General features: G+C 36.8%; 1 protein-coding gene across 1 annotated transcript in view; it reads left to right on the top strand.

The window, feature by feature from the left end:
* The window catches only part of ZNF536 (zinc finger protein 536), a 456,445-nt gene that overhangs the window by 291,761 nt on the left and 137,329 nt on the right, over nt 1–27,355 (top strand). The window contains exons 6-7 of the mRNA XM_063437911.1: nt 435–587; nt 6,947–8,527. Coding sequence (XP_063293981.1) covers nt 435–587; nt 6,947–8,527 — 1,734 coding nt within the window. The remainder of the gene's footprint in view (nt 1–434; nt 588–6,946; nt 8,528–27,355) is intronic.

Genomic DNA, 27,355 nt, shown 5'->3' with positions numbered 1-27,355 from the left:
TTTAGAAAAACATGTTTTTACACCTGTGCAGCCATTTTGTGTTTGCCTTAGAAGGAACAACACTTATGGAGGCGGTGGGGGTTGCATAGATGTCTGTTGATTCTGTTTATAGAAAAGTAAAATGAATGCTTAGCTTTTCAAAGCCAGACATGGTTTAAAATTATACCTGTTACAATTTTTAACTTTTGGGTATATTACACGTAGAAAAGAAGAATAACAGGCATCTGGTCCCGCAGCTGGCTCTTTTCTTGTGTAACTTCATTCACTATTAAGATACCATATGCTGCTTAAAATAATGATTAAAAAGATGAAATTATCCCCAAGAATCACAATCACAAGAACTGACAGCCTTGTGATATAGAGTGAAGCAGTAAAAACCAACAGACACGGGTATGTGTGGAGTACTGCTAGAAGTGAATGTCTCTGTGTTGCAGATATGGGGGAAGACAATGGACGATGTGTGGGAGCACAGCAGCAATCTATGATGAGAGATAGAAACCTTGGCTCAGCCATGAAGGACTGTCCTTACTGTGGAAAAACCTTTAGGACATCACATCATTTAAAGGTGCATTTGAGGATACACACAGGTAAGACATCAAAACGTTCAGGATAGCTGATGAAGGCACACACGTTGATATTTATACTATATGCAAGAGGTCACCAGACACATAATATCACATGATATAACCCTCTCTTGCTTCCATGAGTTTCGTAGGTGGGAGCAAGGAAGCTTTAGTGTCCACCCAATACCTGGCCATGATTATGTTCTTCTCTATGTCTCTCCTGGAAAGAGATTTTTAGAACAGTTATATCAATGGGTAACTAAGTTAAATGAACCGACCAATCAATTTTATTCTTTTGCACAACATTCCCCCTCCCTCTGCCCATTTAATTTGCACACTCTTTGTATCATCTGTAATTCCACTGATTGTGACCTTAAAAACAAAGAGCAGTCACAAAGGCCAGTGAACATTTTATTAATCTGGGTGCTTTGACATTGAAAGAGACTGTGGCCAGCAAAAATAATAAACATCACAGTAGCTAACTGCAACAGTTTTAGAAAGAAGAAAATCGCTTCAGGGCTAAATACGGACTCCATATCAAGAGCAGGGTTGAAAGTACTGTTTTGCCTCGGGAAATACAATATAAAATGTAGCAGCTGTACAGGCACCCCACTGGATGCCCTGGGAAATTAGGAAGTATATATTAAGTACCTCTGTGCAGTGGTTAGTGTGTGTATTTTTGTGCGGTGTACATACATTCTACATATTTATTATTGACATTATAGTCATCTGATAAATACATCAGGAATTTTATAATATTTACCATTTTTGTTACTGCTACAGTATTACCTTATTTTAAATTAAACTAGATACATTGTGTTGTTTAGTGATATAGTTCAGGGTAGAGCCTGAAAAAATTGGCAAAGATAAACACAACTGGTATAGACAAAATATCCAGACTCAATCAGAGAAGATATAGTTCATTGGGCTTATTCTATGTGTGTCACATGGAACTAGAATATTACCAAAACAGCATTCATCTAAAGTTTAACTACATCACATTCAGCACCTGTCATCCACTGCTACCATCTTACACCATATATCCAGCAGTGCACCTAGCATTTATTCACCTGGCAGATCCATAATGCTGAACATGAAGACTATAAGATAATAGGAAGATATGATGGGATTAGTGGCTCATCAATTAATTCATATTACATGTGTGGCTATTTCGACTGTAAATAAGATTATTGGGAACATACAGTTTATAGTTCCATAGTAATATGGGTTAAAAAAAGACTTAAGTCAGTCAAGTTAAGTTCCTATATATGCTATTGATCCAAAATAAGTCATTTCCAGGTGTGCCCTAAACAAGGGAAAGCATTCCTTTTGGATCCAAATTAATTATTTTAACATAAACTTATAAAAAATCGGTATCAATTGTTAGAGCGATGAACAACCAGATTTTGGTTAAAAAGCTTTTGACAGAAAATTCTACATTCTATTTTTTAACTGTGAGTAACCCTTTGCTGTAGTTTAGGTGAGATCTAGTTTCCTTTGTACAGTCCTGGTATTGAACAGTTCACCATAGACAGATAGCTGTCTATATTGGCCCAGTAAACATTCATATGACGTTAACCTCTTTCTCCCTGATGCTTTGGAATGGCAGCTGTCCATGATATTTTTTGTATGGTATTTTAAGAAACAAATGATGATGCTTAGCTTACAGTTGATTTTCTTCAGGCAATTCAGTACCCTTCCACTGTCAGGGACGGTGTGTTTCCATTGCTTACTAGGTATTTGATACATTGAGCTACCTGGTGGGTATAAATATGGAAGCACGGGAGCTAGTAAATTCAAAGTACTGCACTATGCATTTTTCTTTATTGGTCCCTCCTATATTGTCAGCCATTATGTATATACTGGACTGTGGCATTTAGAGGGAAGAAAAGCATGCCTGGGGAAGTTCATGGCTTCATGAGTAGAATTAACCTTTTTTTGTCCTGGTTGGCAGGTGTAAAACAGATAGTATCCTCAGTCAGAATAAGGAAGGAGGATAAGAACCAAAAAAATGTTCTAGTCTTTATGACAAACTGGTGATATATACAGGGTCTTGTAAAGATCAGGATAGAAGTCCTCTTTACCTTTGGTAGCCCTGTTCTCCATGACGTCACAAATTCAGCCTGCATCCCTCGAGCTGTGCTTTCCATGAGAACATCCTACATGATGCATGCGCATAAAATGTTGCAGTCTATAAGATTCTGTATCATAGTACTCAGTGTGACAGTCTTTAAAGGGACACTATAGTGTCAGGAATACAAACATGTATTCCTGACTCTATAGTGCTGTAGTTTTTGTTTAGATAGTCAGCCTCCCCCAGGTCGCGTTGAAAAGGTGTTTTTTCTCACCTTTTCTTTCACGCTGTGCCAGTTTTGCCACAGCTGGTCCCACTTGGCTCTGCCTCCATGGTTGATATCATCAGTCTTGATGATCTCAGTCAATCCAGTGCTTTTTCTTGTGTGGCTAAATGCAGTGTTACATCAATCAGCATCTCCTCATAGAGATGCATTGACTTGAGTGGCAGTCACTCTATGAGGAATGTTCAGTGCCTCCATGCAGAACATCGAGACGCTAAATGTAGGTTCTGCACACTGTGCAGAACTAAGATGGGAAGCACCTCTATTGGCCGTCTTAAGTGACTGCCACTAGAGGTGTTACTAGGCAGCAATGAAAACACTGACATTTCTTTGAGAAGGCAGCATTTACATTACAAAAATGCCTGCAGAGACAGGCTATAGACACCAGAACCACTAAATTAAGCTGTTGTGGCTTGAGTTTGCTTCAAAAGTCTCACACTCACTAGCTTTCATGAAAGTGCTATAAATAAAATTACAACTTTCACTAATCTTTAGTAATACTCCATAAGAATAAAATATGAGAAAGCTAATGTCACTGAGACTTTAGAGTGCTAGTATATTTGACATTCTATGAAAACTACTTACCGGTATATGTCAAGGGAATATCTCTCATATTCCCTGCAGATAAGATTCGTAGACATATATAACTTTAAGTAATAGTTTTAAACATCATCATTATCTTATAATATTTTTTCATGCAGATGCAACAAAGGCAGTATGCAGATTAATCATGGGTCCTGCAAGCATGTTGGCAAATCTATCATAATTGAGAAATGTTAAAAGGAAAATAAAATGGCGGAAATATTTACAGCATATTGATTTTAAGTAGTTAGCAAGTAAATCTCCAACCGCAGTACTTTATTGGAACTTCATGGCTATGTTTAATGTGGACCTGTGCTCTTGAACTTAAATGTGTGAACATTTGGGGGGGGAAACATCATTTGTTTATTATTTTAATGTTTTTGCATGCAATGTATCATCCTGGTGTCATTGGAAGCCTAGATGGGCCAAGGTCATAAATGTGCAAATTAGTTTTTAAAAGTATCTTCACCGTATATATTAGTACTGTACTACGTTCTATTACTAGCGCAAGATGTTTATAGCCATCAGATACTACCGTAGAACAGATACTTTTCCTCCAAATTTTACATTGTTTTTAGAAAGGATTTGAAACACACTTTTATTTCTCTGTTTCAACATGTGCCATGTTGCATCGCTTGCGATTTCTGCCTTAATGACATCCCAAACTTTTGTTGGAAATAATTGATTGAATTTAAATTTCTTTAAAAGTTTAAGAGGTAATGCTACAGTATAAATTTCCTAGCAAACACTAAGTAGAGAAATATCCATTAGTGAAATTAACTCCAGTTTCTAGGTAGCTAACAATGTGAAGTATACAGTAGGGCATGGCTAATGAACACTGCAGTGGGTGATATTTCATTATACAAATTAATGCTCACATTTTAATGGGAAAGTCACATAATGAATCTCGGCTTCAGTGACAGCAATTAGAGACACAGATTGTCCCCTTCTGGACAAGGCACTGTTTAGCAATAAGCAGCTGTGTAAAAGATATCCAGGTTTGCAACATATATATGCTTGGGGGGGAATTAGTATACAATTTATATTAATGTACCGAAATTTCACTGGTTAGAATCAGTCATTCATCATATCGTGCAGTGCTTAAGTAAAGATATTGTGGAAGACTATTATACCAAAAACTGTTTATGTATAAATATATTTATAATCATTTTTTTAGTTATAGCAACTTCAGACAAACGGAATGGTTCTCTATATTATAAGCAGTGTGTTTATGACACTATGCAGAAGATAGGGTGCTGCGTTCTTTCCTTTTTTTTAAACTACCGCTGCTTGGGAGTCGATCAGTGGAAAAAAGCAAAGGGTTTAATATTTGTCCCCTGCAGACCTGACAGTTTATGTCAATGAAAAACCAAAGCTAGAGAATCAATTCTACGGATTATGGGACAAAAGGGTAGATATTATTTTAAAACCACTGTGATAGAATATATTGTATTTATTAATGAAAACACAATAAAATCTCCCCTTCACCCCCAAAAAAATAATTTTAACTCAATAAATAATCAGCCATAGGCCAATACAATAAGTTTGTACTTTTGTAGGAACATCACTTTTAAAGAATACTTATAATTGTGACTTTTATCAAAGCAGCGGGCTGTAAACGCTAAACAATTAAAGTGACACAACTTTTTTTTTAACATCTTTGGTAGAACTGTAAGCAAGTCTGCAGAACTCTGCATTACTGATTTCACCAAATGATACCCATTGATACCATGTGCATGTTTATGATATGTTCATCTATTATAACATACAAGTAGGTTTAAACTTCTAGCAAAACTATTTCCCCAAATCCCATTTGACATGGCTCACATGGCCAGTAGGCCAAACACACCATATTTTGAGGGATGAGTAAAACGTTCATTATACATTGTAGATATTACCCAAATCGTGCTGTTTTCATGCACCTTCAAAGTTTGCCTAACCATCTGCATTCTACAATCCTTCTGTTTTTAAGTCTTAAAGTTCTTACCTACGTACTTGATTACCCATGGTATCTTTTGCACATTTGCGTAGATTGATCAGTTTTTGTGTCTTACAGAGCAATAGCCAGCTGTGAACTAAGGCAATACTAGTGACTGGTGTACAACAGAAAATAAATCTCTTAAACTATTTCTTATGCACATAAGATTTCACATGTAGTTAAGGTAACACATTCATTTAGAAAACCATGTACCTTGAAATAGCCTGTGAAATCAAAGTGGCAAAATAAAGCAAATTATTTCTATTAATGTTCTGTTTTCCTTTGATTTGTTAGCCATAGGCATATTTCTTAACATGCTTTTCTTAAACAAACTAACATTTACATATAGTGATTTAAAAATATGAATAAAAGAATATGCATGCTTCTTTAAAATTGTGGTCATATTGACACACATTATCCATTAAAAAAAATAAAAAATCAAATTGCCAGTGCTGTGACTATATAAATTAAGTTTTTATTTTTTTACATTTTTTTATTTTTTTTAGAAAGCGAGTTTTCCCTGTCGTACAATAAAATTAAAGCAATGGGCCATTGTTTTGTGTGGTATATTTATTGATACGAGTACCGACTCTCTCCGGGATTACATGCATATGTGTTTTGTATAAATACAACGTGCCAACATTATTTTTATCATTGCAAAGCATACTTTAATAAAAATATGAGCTTCTCGTTCCGGCTTTTTATGCAGCTTATAAACCATTGTTTGTTTGCAGAAAAATAAACATTGTAGGCACATTTACAGATGGTATTTGCGGAACTGGGAAAGCCATGAACATAGACCAAAAATCACTGTAAAACCTTTGCAGATAATTACAAAATAAAATAGAGGTTCTAAATGTGTTTTGTATAACTTCATTAGTGAGGCTTCCTTTAATTGTTATTGAATACATTTAATTTAGGCTATATGTTTTTACGCACAGCAGTAGTAATGTAATGGCATTAATATTTCAGACAATCTGCATTTATAGATCTTTATTTAGAAACAATGCAGCAGGTCTGCAGATTTCTGAATCCTTCTGGAATAGTGCCCTACAAATAATGATAAATTACTTGTGCAGTATGCCATTTGCTAATTATATCCATGATTTACTGCAGAGTACGACTTAAATCATTCATTTCACTCTTGCGTAACACTGCCATAAAAAATTTAGGTTTAAAAATGGTTTCCATGTTTACCATTTAAGCAAATGCCCCTGTTATTGCATATTAAGTGTATCTGAATTCCACTGTTTTATTTGTAATATATTTCAGACTTAGCTGATGCTCTTAATTTTTACTGATGGTAAGAGATTTTTGTAACAAGGTTCAACCATTCAATTGGTAGCAGCTGAATATTACCTTAGCTAAAAATGATACATTAGACAATATGTTATTCTGTGATCAACCTTAAAATACAACTGTCAAATACGATGATTGTTTATTATTTGCTTTTATTTTATTTTCAGGTGAGAAGCCATACAAGTGTCCTCATTGTGATTATGCTGGCACTCAGTCCGCCTCTTTAAAATATCACTTGGAGCGCCACCACAGGGAGAGACAAAATGGCTCTGGTCCTCTTTCTGGGCACTCTTCTAGCCAGGAGCACAAAGATGAATCTTCCAGTAAAAACTCTCTTTTTATGAGACCAGACATATTGAGAGGAGCATTTAAAGGCTTACCTGGGATTGACTTTAGAAGTGGAATGGTCTCACAGCAGTGGCCTTCGGGAATGATGTCTTCTGGAGACCGTCAGGGCCAATCAAGTGGAATCAGTTCTGAAGGTTGTGCAGAAGCTCTAAAGAAGTCTGAAATTTCCTCTAAAGGTCCAAACTTTTCAGAATTTGGTAGGGCATATCAAAACATTGTTGGAAATGGTGTAAATTTCCAGGGATCTTTGCAGGCTTTCATGGACAGTTTTGTTCTAAGTTCTTTAAAAAAAGAGAAAGAACTAAAGGAGAAAGCCTTGCTAGACTCACTTCCCATAAAAACACTGCGATCAGACAACTGTGAAGAGAAATCAGAAAAAAAAAATTTGCAGAGGAAAATGGAGAAATCTCAGTATGAACCACTGGACTTGTCCGTGAGAACGGATGCACCGGCCCTTCCTGGCTCATCTGTCACAGTCCAAGATAATATTGCATGGCATGGTTGCTTGTTTTGTTCTTTCACCACCTCATCCATGGAACTCATGGCTCTGCATCTCCAAACAAACCATCTTGGTAAAGCAAAGCGTAAAGACAGTGTCATTGGAGCACCAGTCCATGCAAAAGATCAATTAAGAGAATCATTATCAGCTGCAAATAAAGTAATAGCATCCTCCTCCTCTGCACAAGGTGCTAAAGAAATGATGTTGTCCAAAATAAGTCCATTACGATCTTCTGAGAAAATGCCACCACAAGCAAATAACAATGACACTCCAGGAGAACAGAAAAGCGGGTCATGGTCAAGCCACATAGATCCTTCATTTAATAATTTTTCAGGGGAATTCTACAAGCAATTTGGGGTATATCCTGGAGTCACGGGGACAAATGCTCAAAATTCTTGTTCTAGCATGGATATTGACTTAAAGTCTCAGACTGAAGACGAACAACACATTCTGCCATGCGACTCTGTCAATACAGATGTAACTGATGATCTATCTGACGAGTCCTCATCGGAGGACATGGAAACTTACAAAGAAGAAGATAATGAAGATGAAGACATAGAAACAGAACCTGAAAACATGAATATAACAGTAGATATGAAAAAAGATGACAATGATGAAGATGGCGCTGTACCAAATTCAGGCCCTCTTAAATTAGCAGAAGATATGCTTTCTCAAACATCACAAATAATTGAGAAACCGTGGCATTCAAACCTCCCCTTATCCCATGAAACACGGCAAAGTTCTCTCAAACTTGATCAAACACCGGGTCAAGAAGTCTTGGAAAAGCAAGTCAATATGCTTTCTGTTCTAAGAGCTTACAGCTCTGATGGTATGGCTGCTTTTAACGGACTTGGAAGTAACACACCAAACAGTGGATGTATGAAGAGACCAGATCTATGTGGTGAGTTGGCATGACAGATCTGAATCTAAGGGTATATTTATTCATTTGCAAGGTTCTTTGAAAATAGATATTTCACATTTGCTTTCTAAAGGCATGCATTTTGTGACAATGGAAACTAGAGATAGAAGTTCATTATTTTGTTACTCCTAAAGAGAATTTAGAGACATGATAGCCCAAAGAGATACTAACCCTACTTAACTTGATTATCTGTGTTCGCTAATTCTCTTCTAACTCCCTCTATTGACACTAATCAAAATCACTTACTGATGCTAGCAGCTGGTGTATTGATATTCTGGGAGTAATTTGGAGAGAGTAATTGTGGGGTAAAGTTCTAAATGTAGATTGGTCACAATAGAAACAAATAGAATGTTTCTGCAGATTATTCCACTTTTATAACTTTGACTAGGATACATTCTTTAAATATTCCTAATTTGACTTGAGATGCATTGACACATCTGACAAATTCAGCATCAGTATAGTAGTAAGCTGGTCATACTTCCATTACTTAGAATCAGGGCCTGCACATTTGGAACAAACTTGTGGCAAGCAGATACATATTTAGTGCTAACCGAAATGGCATCATTTATTGCCGTGGATCTTTTATTTTAACATGCACATACTATAGGGCACATTTTAATTTATGCCTAACTTATTATTTTTGAATCTAGCACATTTTAAAACATGGTTTATCTGCATCGATCCAGGGTCTACTTTGTTTTGATCGTACAAGAAGTAAGAAATAAACTTATAGAAAAAACTAAACATATTAACTATGTTTCTCCACATGTAATGTATAAAATGAATCTGCTATTAATTGCAGACTAAAACTATCCAGTAACAGCACACTCATTATTAACTATGTCTTTATTTCATGTAATCTCTGAATGGTAACTTGCAAATCTCCCAGACTTTCACTATAAAAGCACATTCTAAAATCACCACAATTAGTTATAACTTAGCTTGTCTACATGGAATTTCAAACAATATGTGCAATTTTAAAATGGTTTGTAGTCTGTTTGTCGTGTGTCTGTTTGTCTATCTAGTCATTCTAACTAAATCTCAACTATATATGTTTCGGAACAATGCAATGTACCCTCGTTATATCGTTTCACTATTTATCTGAGTAGACGTTCAGATATTTCAACATTGCACGATATTTCGTATATTTCCTCCAATAATTCTTTGTAAATCCCAGGCTGTACTCTTTCCTAATGCCACCACCTGCATGGAAAAATTTCCGTAAGGCAGGCGATAACCGTGGAGGCTTGTATAATGGTATCACTTCCCAAACAGAAACAGAACTTCAATGTTATCACAAAAATATATGCTTTACAAACTGAACATATATTTTATTTGGGAGTAAGGGGTAGATGGGTAGCATAATACCACATTTTAATAGTATTATATTGATAACTATTTGAGAAAAGCAGATCATTTAAAAAAATTCTCAGCACTTTTGACGTATTTATTACTGAATTTCATGGTGCCCCATAGAAAAAATGGTCCCACATTAATAACAGATTTCAAGCCCTGCATGCTAAACTTTGTTCTATTTTCGAGAGATGCAGTAGTCCAATTGTTTAAAATATCCCACTAACAGGAAAATTAGAAAAGATCAGTTGATGAATTATGAATTTTAGATTTGGAATGAATATTTTCAGAGCAATGCTAAATATTCAAATACGGCTGTTAGAAAGTCACACAATGCCACCTCTGCTACAAGTGCATTTCAAGATCTCTACTCCCTCTCTCACAACTGTACATTAAAAGTATGTATGGACAAAATGAGAGTATAATAACGTTGCAAGAGGAAGTTCCAGGGGGATGTTCCACTCAAACTATTGCCCATCTAACCCACACTGGCACTCAGAAATACACATGCAAGCATAACATAAACACTCCAGTCAATCTTGATCAATTGCCTGGTAAAAAGCTGTAGTCAACTAATCTTTTTTTTTTTTTTTTTTTACACATTATTGCAAATGCAAAGGAATAGGTACTGCCTTCCCCAGCATTTGTTACCAACCTCTCTAAGTTTGATTAGTTCAAAAAGGAAACATAATAGTTAAAGCAGTGATAAGAGTAGGAAGTATATATAAAATATGGGTTTGGCTTGTAGTGTTCATTTGAGAGTCACATGGCAGTGGTAATGAAATATTGAGGATTACGGAAGTTGTTTCTGAATAAGTGAGTTTTCATGATTTTGAGAAAAGTAGCAAGGGAAGTGGCTCCTTATATGCGAACAATACAGTTGTTCCATCGGTATTAGTACTCAGAGGGAGAATGAACAAAACTTGAAATGGCACAGGAGGAGGGGTCAGAGTAAGGTTGTGATGGGGAGATATCGGAGAGGATTCATAAAGGTGCAGTGGGATAGGATAGAAGCAAGGTTTGGAGTCACAGGGTTGAAGAGATGATTGTATGTGAGATATGAGAATAAGGAATCTGAAAATTATGTTGGCAGTGTTACTATTTGTTTAGCTGTTTGCTTGTCATTTTTAACCCCTTAAGGACACATGACATGTGTGACATGTCATGATTCCCATTTATTCCAGAAGTTTGGTCCTTAAGGGGTTAAACGCTTAGACATTAATCACTTGCACATACAGATAAGTTTGGACACCTTATTTTTCACCTACAAGATAACAGGATATAACCATTGACATTGGTCAATTGAAAAAATAGTACAGCTTCATAAGACAAGTTAAAAAGAAAGATTTTATTTGTGCATATTTAGCCCATTTTCCGTTTACATTGAAAGTACTCAGAGCCCCATATTGAGGTATTGAGCAGTGCATAGTGTTTCACAGTGCATGATTCAGCACACAGAACATAGCTACATGCCATTGCAACCTACAGCATACACACATAGCATATAACATAGACTGAGCCCAATGTCAGTGCAGTCTACAGCCACCAAGCTCCAGACCGAAAGCCTCCTACCTCACTCACACAAGACCATGCAGACTCTGCTGCTAGAGCACTCTCTGCATGGCACAAGTGCTCTCATCATAACATGAGTGCTTCGAATGATGCACTCATAGTGTGATGGCTGGAGACAGTTCCCTGGAGCCCAAGAATAACCTACACCATGGGGCAAAATTGGGACTGTACTAGTAGACTCTAAAATAGGTACAGGAGTTGACAGGCCTGGCTTAGGTTGTGTCACTCATTGCTAAATGTTAGTGCAAGGTGCAACAAAGTCCTAGGTGCTGTTTGAAAATAAAAAAATATAGCAAGTCACATTAGCAGCTTTGTGGATTTACCTTATATCTGGCTTAAAGAATGTTAAAGTGGCCATGTCACCTCTCTCCATCCCCAAAAATGCAGGAGCTACCTTTTGTCAAGCTTATTATTACCCACAGCCATCGGCAGGAAGTAAAACAGCTCTGTCTATGGAGGGTCTCGCAAGATTCTCCATAGACCTTAGTGCTGTAAACACTTGTATGCCCAAAAGTAAAACACTGGTGTTGGCTCCTGGCAGCTGAAGAGGATGCGGTGGATTAATATGGCAGCACCCCTAAGGGACAGATGCAGGTAAGTATAATTCACCTTCCTCTGCCCCCACCGGATACCTAGCAGCGAGATCACCATCAGTGATCTTTGCAAATTACGGAAAGAACCCAGACAGTGATAGAGCTGATTTAATAGCCTGTTCATTTAACAGTTCAATGCCAGTATTGTAAAGTTCAGACTAGGTAAGGTATCATGAGTCATTGTTGGCATAATGATGCTTTTTGGTCTGGCAAAACATATACAGGTGCAATTTTTAAAGATAAAGAATTGATAGAAGCTAAGAAAGATTTTTACAATATGCTCCTCACATCCTTTCTTTCTTTGCTTTACTGCTTAGAAACCTTTGCTATTTATCTTACCTTTTTATTATTTTATGTTATTTGGTTAACAGACCCTTTTCTTCTTTCTTATGCCTCCTACACCTCTGTCTGTTCAGCAAGGAAAATGTAGTATTGCTTTCTAGACAAAATAGAGGAGAATCGAAAACTTAACAGTACAGAACAGGTTTTGTATGTCAATTTATATATATATATATATATATATATATATATATATATATTTATTTATTTAAATAGGGCATTACACCACATTTTGGTCTCCACTAGAAGAAGCAAACATAATCTGAACTGGTGTGTAGGTGAAGATGTTTACCTTTCTAGAACATTAGTATTAGTATGGACTTGCCCAAATGTTCCCTCTTAGTGAAAGCTGCAGCATTTTCAAAAGGACCTGTAAAATTATTGAATATATATAATTTGCCATGCAAGGCACACTTCTGCAGATGTATTGCCCCTATGTTATCCTAATATCTCTAAAACTAGCACACTGTATTAATAAAACTTAAATCTCAGAAGTAACAAAATAATTTTACCCTTTAGACACTGATCAATGACGCTCATTGACCTTTAGTAGAGGTTAGTGTTAGATGTTTGGACTATAGACTACGCGATGCAAAGAAAATCCCAGAATGTTTATAATAATAATTATCCTTGGAAGCAGAATATGAATGAACCGTGGTATTAAATGCACTCTGTGGTTAAATTACAGCACAGAAGAACAGGTTTTGTTTTTTATCTCACTCTAGTGGCACTGTTTGTATAATATATGTTTTCTGTTATACTTGCAAATGTAGATTAAACCAAATGTGATACATCCAAAGTTTCCCAAGCCAATCTATAACAAATTAAAGTATGTAAACGTGAAAAAGAATAATTTTTATTGTCTCCAAAGTTATAAGGGAACTGTGTGAAATATTTGCATTTTGTTGAATTTGTTTTGCTGTCTACCCATAACTCTTCATCCAGGAAATAGTTGCAATCATTTTCTGAGGAATTCTGGGTAGATTAATCCCTGTCGCATGGTGGAAGTTAAAGGAGGCTTGAGATCAGTTAAAAGTATGACTTTTTCAAATGCCTTTGCGAAAATAGCTGTATATATGAATTGTTGAACTTGATTAGAAAGCTTTGCAAAACAAGGATAAAATATAAAACATCAGACATTATACCTACCTACCTTTAATGTAAAAACATAGATTGGATACACAATTTGTTAGTGCAGAATGCCTAGCAGTATCTTTTTACAATAGAGTACTTGTTCTTCTGTTATAGTGTTATAATTTATTAAATACAATGCAGAAATAGTTTAAAACTGAACAAATCTGCCCAAAGGAGGACCCAAGCCAGTATTCAGAAATCCCAAATTCTATCCTTTTCGAAGAATGGACATCTCGTATTTGCCACTGATATGGAGAAAAGAGTAGGAAAGCATTGCCATCGAGGTTAGCAACCTCTTACATCCTCCATCCTAGACTTCACCCCACGACAGATCATCTTTGCAACTTTTTGTAAAGTAGGCACAATCTCAGTCCTAGTGCATTCCGTGGTGTAACTCAGCAAAATGTGTTTTGTGTTTTATTTATTTCATTTATTTTTCCAACATAATTATTTTTTTGGTGATTATATTTTCTTTTTGCAGACGACCTGGACCATGTGGACCACGATGGCTCCTAGTTTTACAATTCTGTGTGTTGGACTTTGGGAATTGGCTTGTTTCTTTGATGTACCTCCGTCTCCTGTTGTTCTGTGGCAGAGGTACATCGGCAGAGTTCTTCTGGAGTGAAGGATTGTTTTATTTTTCATTTTTTTTTAAAATCCCTTAATGTTAGTGTTTTGGAATTGGACATGTAGAGAATATTACATTTTTGAACCTAGATCTAGCTACATGCCTTTCCTTATAAAATGTCTTAATATTCATGCTTATTTAAAACCTACTAACTTGAATAGTATGATTTGGTTTACCAACATTCCTTATAGCTAGCTGCTGCAAGTAACATACAATGTTAAAGGCAATTTGTTAAATTATACATTTATTAATAAAGAAAAAACATTTATTGTTTGATTCTGTTCATAGAATACAATCCCACATCAGTATTATTGAGGCATCAAATAGTAATTATGAGATGGCTATATTGGTGAATTCCATAAATAGTATAGGATTTCTCATTTCACTATGCAATAAAACACATTGTTGGAACAAAATGAAAAGGTTCATTTTATAAATGGATCAAATTCTGAAGAATTTATTGGCTAGGTAGAAATGTAGAGTTGAGGGAGCAAAACCATTGTTTTGCCAATTTGGTCAATTACTTAGACCAATACCCTTTGCATTTTTGCTTTGAATGCCCATATTATATGAATCCCCATCACCTCCACTGTTATTATCATGTGGTTACACCTACAAAATAAGACGTGCAATTTTGAGTTGCTTTTTGCTCCACATGTAAAATCATTTAGTTAAATCTAGTAACAATGTTTCTACTTGTTAGGCTTCCACATTCTTCATGCTACGAGACATTCCATTCATGAAGTATAAAAAAAAGGCTTCCCTCAGTGCTGTGTCTGGTTTCTAAAACATATAATCTAATTATACAAGTCTGAAGATTGAAGAAGCTCCCATAGGGTACTCAGGGCATAGCACTAGGCAATGACTTTAAACAATATAGCTTTTAAGTTTCCTTCTTTAAAATGGCCGCGTATATGAAACTTTACGTCCTATTGCAGATCTGAATTGGCAAAACCAAAAGTACAACGTTTTGGAGAATTTACTAACCAGATCCCTTGCATTTCTTGCTAATGACTTTAACTTGGATGTTAAATTATGTTTGGACAGTTGTTAAGTTCGGTTCATGGAAATCGTAGATGATACAAGAAAGTTAGTGTAGAAACTCAACTAAACAGTATTAGATGTTTACCTTAGCTACTGAGTTTCCTAGAGGTCGGAAAAATTCCCTTTCATATTCTACCTTTTTGAAAATGAATGTGTCACTATTTGTATATTTTGATGTATTTGTATTTTATTGTATATTATTATGCATATCAGAATTATTGTTGGCGCCACATGTAGCCAATCTAGGAGAGTATTTATAGTTGGGAAAGGGGCATTCATGGTTTCCTGAGGAAGTGCATTAACACGATACGCATCAAGACTGATTTTGTGCCTATCAGCGATCTCTCCCTAAGTGTGATGATCTGCACAAGCGAGCAGCAGGGAGCACGTGGAACGCAGCAAGCTTACGAGAGAGGCCTTACCCTTGAGGTCAAAGACTCACTTTTATTGTCTCCATATCAGTGGCAAATAACAGCCGTCCATTCTTCAAGAAGGATAGACCTTGGGACTTTCTGGCATCTGCATGCTAATAAGCCATCCTGTGCTTCTTGTTTCCTGATGGGCTAGCATAAGTGTACATTTTAATGTGTAAGCTACTACTCGTGTGTGTTTTTATTGTTTAAAGTGATTTGATATTCCCATGGAGAGTTCAATTCTTTGTTTGTTTGTTTGTTGTTTGTTTGTTTTTTTTTATTTATCTGTTGATATTTTAAGCAGAGTTGCTATTGCAGGTTGGAATTGTATTCCTCTTTAACAAATGAAGCTGCCTGGTTTTCAAAGAGGAACCTGTCATGATAATATTTTTTTCACATGTGCCTTTATATTTTTTGTAGTCTGATAGCAAGATGTTGTGTAGAAAAAAAAGGTTGTTGTTTTTTGTTTGTTTTTTTTTGCCCTGCCCAACATTATAAATTTTCTTGCTTGGAGACGCCCATTTCATGTATTCCTAGGACATGTGATTCAAATTTCTCAAATTACCACAAGGCCTTTCTATTAGTCTGCCACAGACTACTATTAGTTTACAACAGCAGTGTTAGACAATCTTTAGAGATTGGTTGAACAAAAAGGCAAATAACATGGCTAATTGAATTTTAAAAAAACATGCCATTCAAACACACTAAAAGATTTTATCTGTGTCAACACAAGACAAAAATAAACACAAACACTCACCACAACTGTTAAGGCATTTTTTTTTTCTAGGAAAAAATGTATAAAGTGTAAGGACCATTTTACTAGAGCTTTGTTGCTTTCTTTCTTTCAAATAACGTGACAAAAAGGACTGATTGTTGGATTCCATATCTTGTCTGTTACTTTCAAAACATTTCCCTAAATGGGTCAGTACAATTTGGTGTTCCCCATTTCCTTGCATTTCCTGTTTTGGAAATTGATAATTAAAGTTACTACCACTTAAATCTGTGTTTGTCTTCAGTGTGATGGAGTTTAGCACATTCCCGAACATTATATGAAGCAATTTCTGCAAATACATCACTCAAATTAAGATACATTTGACTTACATAGGGTGCAATTTTCTAATGTGTTGTTTCTCTAATTAAAGAAGGGGAGAGGTTTGGGGCTGAATTCCGTTAACATTAGAAAAAATAATACCAATGCAAGTTAGTTTTTAAACTGTGCAATAGTTTTGAAGATATTAGTGTTACCAGTTAGGGGCTGTTTCACAAAAAGACTCCACCCTATGCCTTCTAGTAACTTTCTTTTGCAAATTCTGCAATCCTTCTTACTCACCTGTCCTGGTTCTAACTACCATCTTTCTCAAAACTAATTTGGAAGTTTCCCTAACATGTGAAATAAACATGAAATTAAAGGCACGTAATACATTTGATTAATGGGTAGGGAAATCCATGCACGTTAGTATGAATGCCTTCAGTAAGGTAAGCGACATCTGTGGAACTAAAGACTATTATTTCCCAAAATTAGTTTTGAAAATATAAGAGTTTTATTCTTGAATTATTTTAGCAGTTTTGTTTCTGGATCATATTATGTTTGTTTGTTTGTTTTTTTGTTTTTGTTTTGGTGGGGGGAGAAGGGGTTATCTTTATTTCAATGACAAATATGTGTTTCCATGAACAGTGTTCAAAATGTGTCCACTAATAAAACATGAAGTAACTCTAAATGAATTGAGTTTTAAATTAAGTGTATTTTATCATGGAAGGTACCAGATGCCTTCTTATCTTTTGTATTGCCTCCTTCTCCTGATGCAGTATTACGGCTGAGCATTTGCTGATCTAAGGATCATTACAGGCAAGAAAAAACCGAAGCCACATTATTCGTGTCCACTGTGATTTTGAGTGATCCCTCACCAACTCTTATCCTCTGTGTAATCTTGTATATACCTTCACCAGTGTCCTCTTATTACATTGAGAAAAAATATCACCTTCCCACCGCTTCTATCACACACTTATTTTGAATCTTATGTATATTTACCCACAATCTGTCTCCATAATACCCTCTTTGATTCTCACACTTTGTTGTTATTAAGTTTCTGATTACAGGCATTTCTTTCTCACTTTCCCCATTAACCTCTACTGTTGTTTTATATCAGCCCATACCCACCCTCTCTTGTGTTATGCATACGTGTTTCACTATTCTTAGCTGCGAATCAAAATTACACACAAAGCACGTTAAATTAAAGTGCCTTTTTCCAAGAGTTAAGTGCCACTGTCATATGTGGGTTTGTTGCATTTTTTGTAAAGATCTACCAAAATGACATGTTTGCTTACCTGGTAGCACCCAGGCGTAGAGGTGGAGGGGATATACTTGCATACCTCCCAAAAATGAGAGGTATGGAGTTGGGATAGTGTGGGTCGGGTGTTAAGGGGGTCAGGCTGGCCCCCAGCCTTCAGGGCCATGCCGGGTACGCTGCTGAAGCGCTCCCTGCATTTTCCTAGGGCCCATGCAGAGCACAAGCACATGTAATGATGCAGGACACCAGAGAACTAAAGCAGGATGGCGAAAGCAGGACATTTGCGAAGGCTGTACTTGCCTTAAGCTCTCTTCCATAGCCACCTATCAAATATTTCCAAAACAGCTATTTTAGCCTAAATATTGCTATTCAAGTTTTCAACTTTTTATAATTTGGAATTTATTAAAGAAACTCTTAAGTGTCAAAATGATATACACCACTCTAGGAATATCTTGCTACATCTGATTTTGCCAGGAACACAAGCCTAGGATGGAAAACAATGCCTGTATGTATAAACTGTAATAATAAAATATTGGTAAAGGGGCACTCCAGTCACATAACTTAATCTAAATAAAGATGTTATTGTGCCAGGAGGCCCCCGGGAGCACACTTAACTTAAGGGGTTAAACCGTTCTCGAATGGTTTAACCCCAAAGTGAGCATCATGCGCCGATCCTCAGGTCTCCCAGACGACATCCGGCTTCTGAATCTCAGTTTCGGGTTATGCTGAATGCCGCCAGGCAGGAACGCCACTGATTGGTTGGCTGCAATCAATTAGCTGATTTTCTCATCTGATCAGTGACTCCCTGTTCATAAAACTGGCTTGAAAAAGGTACATTTCAGAAGCTGGATGCAGCCTGCGGGACCTGAAGATTCGTGCTGGAGGCTCACTCTGTTGTTAAACTGTTCGAGGTAAGAGTGCGCCCAGGGGCCTACTGTCACTATAACAATTTCGCTGAAGTTGTTATGGTCCCTAAACTGTCTTTTTCAAAAAGTCCTGTCTTTGACCTAATCACTTTGCTTACATTGCCTGTACACTCACAGTTTCATTAGGATCGGCCGAGGAACTAAGTAAAAATCTGTGATATTTTTCCATTCTCTGTGGGCTGCACAGGATCCTTGAAGTGATTTCTCCCAGTACTCACTTCCACAAACCAATTTGCAGGTGACCAATTACAGACGCCGGAGAAAAAAACAATATGGGTCTCTGTGGGTGGGATTTTTATTCTCCAAAAGGTCAATATCATGTCTGTGGGTACTTGGGCATGGTGCATTTTATTTGCTTGTAGCCAAACCTTTTCTGCTCAAACTGTTCAAATTACAAACTGGCAATAATAAAAGGATCATATATGTTTCTCCACGAACAAGTTATTTAAGGCTATTATTATAATTTAAAGCATATGGTGCCTACCCTAGACAGCGAGACCACAGATGCACGGATTATGTGTTGTGGAAGGCTTTGCTATTTTTTTTTAATATTAGCTTTAAAGAATTAAAAATTTACATTTTATAGACCAGGGGGATGGGTGATAGAATAATGTTTATAGAATCCTTAACATAATAATAAAAGGGAACTTTAACCACCACATCAAGAATTAAAGAAGTGACACATAGTAATGTAGTATTTATAGAGAAAATATAGGAACTCTTTCCAGCCAAGCTCTTCATTCTATGAAGACCTTTGAATTTTTTATGATGTTTTCTTGCATGGGATAAGAGGATTATATTTATTAAATAATGAATTATATTAAAATTTGATTGATGTAGTCTAAGACTGACATCTCACTGTAGAAGAGAAATCCAGTAATATTGATCACTCTGCAAACTGTTGTTTGTTTTAAATATTAAAAACAAAAATATATATATATATATATTATATATATTAACACAGTGGGGGTTTTCGTATACATATGTGTTTCCTAATATGTCTTGAATATTGTCATTTTTAAAATAAAGATATAAGTGAGAATAACTTAGAATACTTAACCCCCAGCCATGTTTATTGTACAAATGAGCATCCTTGCTAGAGGTGTATCAAGTGCTAGTTTGAATATGATGAATATTAGTACTATATTTGTCAAATTAAGAACTTATCGGGACCACCTTAAACTAGTAGATCATATATTAACACCCCAATAGCATTTACACCCTTCTTGTGGATTGCTCACTTCTGGGAGACTACGATTCCTGGTGCCTAAGTGGTGGAGACCTCCTTTACATTGTTGGTGGGTTGCACACTTAGCTTTCCTCCTTGATAAGCTCTCTGAAAATGGAAGCCATCTGTGTCTTCTAATCGTAAATCTAGAAAATATGATGATTATCTCAGTGTCTAACAATGGACACTTATCATGGCTGGTAATATTACGTTGAAGTGTGATACTATATAATATATTGAAATACGATACATTCAGAAATATAAAAAGCCATGATACCTTTGGCCTTCACCCTCCTCAATAGATATAAATGCATGTGTTTATATTGTGGGCAGCTGCCCTATAGTTACTCTTGCAGACAAGGTTTCGAAATAATGAAGGATTTGTGATAATAACATCACTCTTACCTGATTAATCTTCTCTATAATGGACCCGTGTAATCAGCTCGATTTATCCAGAAGAGAATGTAAATGGTTGAAGAGTGGGTCATAATTGCTCTTATACTTGTTTTGATACCTTGATGTAATTTTCACTCTAAGATATTCCAAGTATTGTTCTTTCCATTTAAATTGTTAATTATTTTTCTCTAACACTGCACTCCTTGCTGGTTAGCAAGATATTTAGCACTTTAGACTTTGTGTGATTGATACATAGCCCTGAGATCTCTTTGAAATGTTCACGGATTGGGTTTAAATTTGTGAATGAGATTAGGGGATTTATAATCATTAAAAAATAAATTTTTGCCATGTAATGATATGTGCTATCTATAACACATTATGTGTCTGCTATATTGATATTATATACACAAAGCAAAACTGCCTTGCGAAAGTGTAAACTTTTGCAAATCTTCATTTGTGTCCATTCCATTTACACAGATAACCATACTGGGCATGCAAAAAATCACAATATTTACATTAATTACCTCTCTTTATACTCCATATAATGCTATCAAGTGCTGTCTGAAAAACGTGTGCAATTTTATAGAATTGTTCTGGATCACGCTATTGAGATCCTTCTAAATAGAGTCAGAGTACAATGTACTGAGAGCCTTAAAATAGATTCATGTCACACTCCAAAGAAACCTTCCAAACAGTTCTTGGTTAAACTGTGGAAACTCTTCAGAATAACTCCCGGACACATTTTTGAGAGCCTTCAATATAATTCCATTTCACACTATGGACAACCATTTGATTGATTCAAAGTCCAATTATTGAAAACATTTGATGTCATTTCTGGTTGCACTATTGACATCCTTAAAAATAGGTCTATGTCACAATGTTGAGAGCCTTCAAAATACTTCTAGATCACAAAATTGAGAGCCATATAAGTAATTCATTGTCAATGTTGATACAGTGGACAACCTTTTTTAAATGGTCCAAGGTCATATTATTGAGAACCTTTGGAATAATTCCAAGTTACACTGTCAAAAGCCTTCAAAATGGTTTCAGGACATGCTGTTAGCAGCTTGTAGAAGTTCCACATTACACTATTGATATTTTTCAGAATAATTCCAGATTATATTATCAGGTGATTGCAGCATAGCACACAGCTATGCTACTAAAGAGCCTTCTAAATAGTTCAAGGGCACATAATCACAAATCCTCAAAAAAGTTTCATGCTATGACTGCATCCAGGCACACTGAAAACTTACTATTGACACAAGACGGCAAATAACATGTAAAGTATTTGTCTAAGTTTGTAGTGGGTTGATGAGCAGAGTTTCTTTGGAATAGGAAACCTGATCATTTTCTAATTGCTACGTTAAAATTCTGGTAAGGTTTATGGCATAAAGTAGATTGAGTAAATGTTGTTGTGGTTACTTTACTTAGAAAAAGATAACGGATCATCAGCTTTTCAAACCTTTATCTGAATATAAAATCTCCTGATTACTACTTACTTTTACTCATGATCCCTTTTTTTTTAACCAGTGACAAAAACACAGTACAAACAGTTGTCTAACTGAGAGCACTAACATACATGCATATATTTCCTTATTAATTTATATTTACTTACACATTTAACAAGTGAGACAAAAGTTAAAAATTAACAACACTTTTACAATGACAAAATTCAGGACCCACCCTGTGCACTTACTGCAATAACAACATAGAGTCTATTTGTCATAAGCAATATCAAAAAGGCTTTTGTTTGACAAACAAATCTATGGATTTGAAATGTCATTTACTTTTTAATGACTTTTTAACATAGTTCGTTCTTTGGAGCCTGATGTCCAGCTATAGTTTGTTAATTTAGAAGAGTTAGAGAACAGTCTTCACGCTGAAGTCTGATTGGAAATATATTATTGTCTGTACATATAGATTGTCAGTAATTAAATGGTGATCCACTAATATCACAGGGCAGCTATTCAATAAAGGTTTACCAGAAAATGCCTGACTGTGAAAGTGGTAAAATAACAAACAAAAAAAAAAATAGATTTCAAAAGAATGTGAGAAAAATTATTTAAGTTAGCCTGATCCCCTACTAATACATGCTGGAGAGGGTGCGGACAAGTAGGCACACTATTACACATATTTTGGACATTTCCTAATGTAAAAACATATTTGGCCGATATACACACACTTATACACCTTATTACTGATCAAATCCCACACATTACACCCAAATTGTGTCTTCTGAAGAAATTCCCAGAGGGTCAATCTAAGGTTAAAATTATTATGTTAGGTCATCCATTAATTTCATCTCCTTCAGCTATTCCCAGGTACTGGAAGTCTGACACCATTCAATCCATGACAGAGGTCTTGCGCAGCATAATCGAATCAAATCGTTGTGAACAAAGCGTTGTCTTTAGTATTCCCTCACGGAAACAAGATTGGACAAGCTGGGAAAGGGGCGTCAAAGGCCGCTTTGGCTTATAAGTATCATCTACACCACATCCAACCAAACAGCACTATATACAAAGTATAACTTGATATATGTATATATATATATATATATATATAATATATATATCTACAATTTGCCTATATACACAGTTATACGCTATGTTGTTTTATTTGTGATTGGTTCAGCAGATCATCCCCTGTTTTTGTTTATATATATATATATATATATATATATATATATATATATAATATTTTTTTTTTACATATTTTCTTTTTTGAATTTTATTTTAATTTATAATTTTGGGTTTTCAATTCACTGCAAATAGATGTTTAGGGAATTGATCTTAGTGTGATTAAAATATATCATGGTCCAGGAGGTAGAGGAATGTAGTTTCAAAACAACAAATTAAAACAAATGTGATTCTGCAATCTAACACGGTTATTTACCAAAGTGAGAATTCAAAGTAAATGTCAAATTTAAGGTCAAAGTGCTATTTACTATCACATGTTGCAGACTGGCTTTTGCGTGTATCTTAGCTCAGACAGCTTTGTATCGCTAGCATAAGTGCTAAAAAAGCATAATACTACGGAAATAGTAGGTGTTAGCCTGTCAATAATAACTGCAAACAGCAATATTTTGTTGTTGTGTGCAGTTATGAACATAAAAAAAAAATATTAAAAAAGACATGCTTAGGTGTCTGAGACCTTAACATATCCTAAGGGAGACCTGATTGTGTCTCTCCCATTGAACTCTATGTTTCCATGCTTTGATTACTGTAATCTGTATAAATATACCCCCAATTGTACAGCGCTGTGGAAGATGTTGGCACTTTATAAATGCCAGTAATAATAATAATAATACTAATACATTTGATGCATTTTTGAGTGCAGTATTAATATCCATATTTTTGTATATTTTCTTGAGGTCATTTTGGGGGAAACCTCTTAAACCTACACCATTATTGTAACGGAGGGCCGGCACCACCAATATTAATTTTTATAATAATAATAATAATATACATTTAATGGGGAACCCCTCAATTATTTTAAAAGTATTTGTTGTAACTTGAAGAGGTTTTCATCAATGGCTACTGTATTCAATAGCCCAAATATAATAAGTTAGCAAACAAAAATTTGTTTGCAAGTAACTTTTTATTTTTGTTCGTCTTGTTAATGAGCATTCTCTGCCATGTAACCTGTTTGTCATCTGAGGTGTGTCAACCATATGTACGCCAATGGGGGTGCCCTATAACCTCAAATCTTTGTGCCTTCTCCATGCTTTTCCTGTCCACTATCCTTAGAGAGTGTAGTAGTCAGCAGGAATTGTACACATTGCAGTGGTTGAAGACAGCATATGACACTATATGACACTATAATAGCAGGGGTGGCAGTAATCATAGGACATGGGAGCTGCCCAATGAAGTGCTGAGCAGCAGTACACTGCCTGCACTCCCTGCAGGAGATTTGTAGCCACTGCAGGAGATCTGTGGCCCCTGCAGGAGATTTGTGGCTGCTTACACTGAAGCGATTAATCGGCTGGCTGTCTTCCTTTCCACCATCGTCTGAAATTAGACAGCATCAAAGGTATGAGGAAGGGAGCCAACGTTTGTTTGTAGAGTGTGCGTGTGTGTTTGTGTGTACATGTTTGTGCCTGTGTATCTCTGTGCATGTGTGTGTTCTAGCCTGTGTTCCCGTTTATGTGTGTCTGTCTCTGCCTGTGTATATGTGTGTCTGTCTGTGTGTGTTTTTGCATGACTGTGTCTGTCTGTGTCCTGTGTGTGTGTATCTGTGTATATCTATGAGTAATTGTGGCAAGAGGCAAATCAAGGGGTGGAGTTTGAGGGTGTAGGGTTTTGTGAGAGACAGGGGTTTGGCTTTAGTAAGGGGTTACCAAATTATTTTTGGGCTTATGATTTTTTTTAACCTAGCAATGACCTCTTCAACACTCATGCTATATATAATGAACCGAGGAAAAAAGGAGGAGATTCCAACCTGTGACATCTGTCAGACTGGAGGTTATATTCCTTTATACATAACCACATCATCTTATTGGTGCATAAATGCTCCCCTTTTTGTCTGTGAAAGCTTACAAGTTGCTATAACCACACCTCTAGTTGATGTCAGACTACTAGGCTTCCTTATAAAAGACCTTCAAATTACAAACGCTTTTGTGTTCATCATCATCATGGACTCTATTCTCTAAGAAAATTATTTGATTGGCTGAGCATGGTGATTGCCAATCCTGCTGCCTATGTTCCCAGTGCTGCTCTATGAGAAGCATCGGATTGGACAAAATAAATCAGAACTGATGACTTCACTGGAGGCGGAGCACCTATACCTAGAAGACTGTGCCACAGTTAGATTACATTTACATTTTTCAGTAGTTTTTTCTTATATAACAAGGAGGGGCCTCAGTAATTTAAACACAGGAAGGAAACGTAACATTTAAATCTAAATTTAAAAACATGTATTTGTCCATGGACATCCATGAGTTATCTTTATTCTGGAGATTGACAAAACCTGCGTTTTAGCAATAATGCTAATTAATCATCATGTTGTAAGTTTGGATGTCTGAAATAATACCTGGAAGAATGTGGACAATTGCAGCACAAAACCGTATTTGGTTATGATGATGTGTATCATGTGCCAAACTATTCATAAAACATTTGGTTTTTTTCAATGGTATTTTATTGAATCTTTGTACATGTAATACATGTAAAACATGTTAAGCGTGGGATACAGAACAAAAAAGAAGGTAGGGATAAGACATCAGTTCAGTTCTCCTCAGGCGTGTCCATAAGGCGGCACTCGTGGCCGCCTTAGGGCGCACCGGCTTTGGGGGCGCAAGATTTCAGTGACCGGCACGAGGGAAGCACTCCCTCCTGCCAGGCCACCTTTTGGACCCCAGGCTCAACAGTGTTCTAATCACAGGCGGCGAGGGAGCTCTAACCTCTCTGCTCTGCTCCCTCACGCGCTGTTTGCTGATGCCACGGGAGCGTGACGTCATATTCCGGCTCCCGCCGTCAGTAGACAGCCTGCGAGGAAGCAGAGCAGAGAGGTTAGAGCTCCCTCACCGCTTCTCACAGGAACTCTGCCACCTGCTGCAGTGAAGCCCCACTGGACCCCAGGGACAGATCCACACCAGCTCTCCAGGTAGGGATGCTAGGTGGACATTAATTAGTAATAATTTGTGTGTGTCTGTAAGTGTATGTGTGAGTGTGTGTATGTGTTTGTCTGTGAGTTTGTGTGTCTGTAAGTGTATGTGTTTGTCTGTGAGTGCGTGTCTGTAAATATATGTATGAGTGTGTGTGTGTGTATGTGTTTGTCTGTGAGTGTGTGTGTCTGTAAGTGTATGTGTGAGTGTGTGTGTGTGTGTGTGTATGTGTTTGACTGTGAGTGTGTGTGTCTAAGTGCATGTGTGAGTGTGTATGTGTTTGTCTGTGAGTGTGTGTGTCTGTACGTGTATGTGTGAGTGTGTGTCTGTGAGTGAGTGTGTGTCTGTGAGTGATTGTATGAATGTGTGTGCATGTGAGTGTATGAGTGTGTCTATCAGTGTGAGTGTGTTTGTCAGTGTGAGTGTGTGTCTGTCAGTGAGTGTCTGTCAAATTTGTGAAAGTATGTTTGTCATTGAGTCTGTGTCTGTCAATCAGTGTGTGTCTGTCAGTGTGTGTGTCAGATCAGTGAGTCTGTGTCTGTCAGTGACGTCTGTGTGTTTGTCATTGACTGTGTGTGACTGTTAGTGTGTATACACCATTGAGTGTAGCGTGGCAGAGCGGAGCGCTGTACAGGAGCTTCTGTTTCCTGTACCTGGCCAGACTGACAGGAGGTGCTCACTGAGAGAGCACTTCCTGTAAGTCCATCCGGGTACAGAAAACTGAAGCTCCTGTAGAGGATCTGCTCCGCTCGGCAACGCTACAAGAGAGGTAGGAGGCACACCAGGACGGGGAGTGTGACCACTAAGAGGGTAGGGGTGCACCAAGGGACAGGGAAGGGAGGGGAGAGAAACACCAAGGGACTGGGAAAAGAGGGGGGAGGGGAGAGGACGGGGAGGAGAGATGGGCTGGTTAAGAGGCACATAGGTGAAGATGTTATTTTTAGAGGAGGAGGGTGGGGGTGGGGGGGGGGGGAATGCATCTTCGCCTATGTAGCCAAAAATTCTTGCACCGGCCTGCTTCTCTTCAGCAGCCAGCATTCTCAAGGCATAGCAATGCCTTCCATGAGTACATGATATGAGTATAACTAGTTGTCCACTTACGTCCTCCCCTTGGAGGATACCTTTTTATTTCCTTCCCCTTACATACTTCATAGATCGTGCTTTTCCCTGCTTCCAGGTCCCTACCTAGATATTTGTCCCACCACATTTTTGCCTCTGTCCTTTGAGTTGTGTAAAGCTTTGTTTTATAATCAATATTCAGTGTGATTTGGCGTATCAGTGCCTGTTTCGTTGGTGT

Source organism: Pelobates fuscus, chromosome 12 (genome assembly GCF_036172605.1).
Source record: "Pelobates fuscus isolate aPelFus1 chromosome 12, aPelFus1.pri, whole genome shotgun sequence".
Classification (NCBI taxonomy): domain Eukaryota; kingdom Metazoa; phylum Chordata; class Amphibia; order Anura; family Pelobatidae; genus Pelobates; species Pelobates fuscus.
The sequence above is the reverse complement of the archived record's forward strand: the minus strand, read 5'-3'. Positions and strand labels throughout refer to the sequence as shown.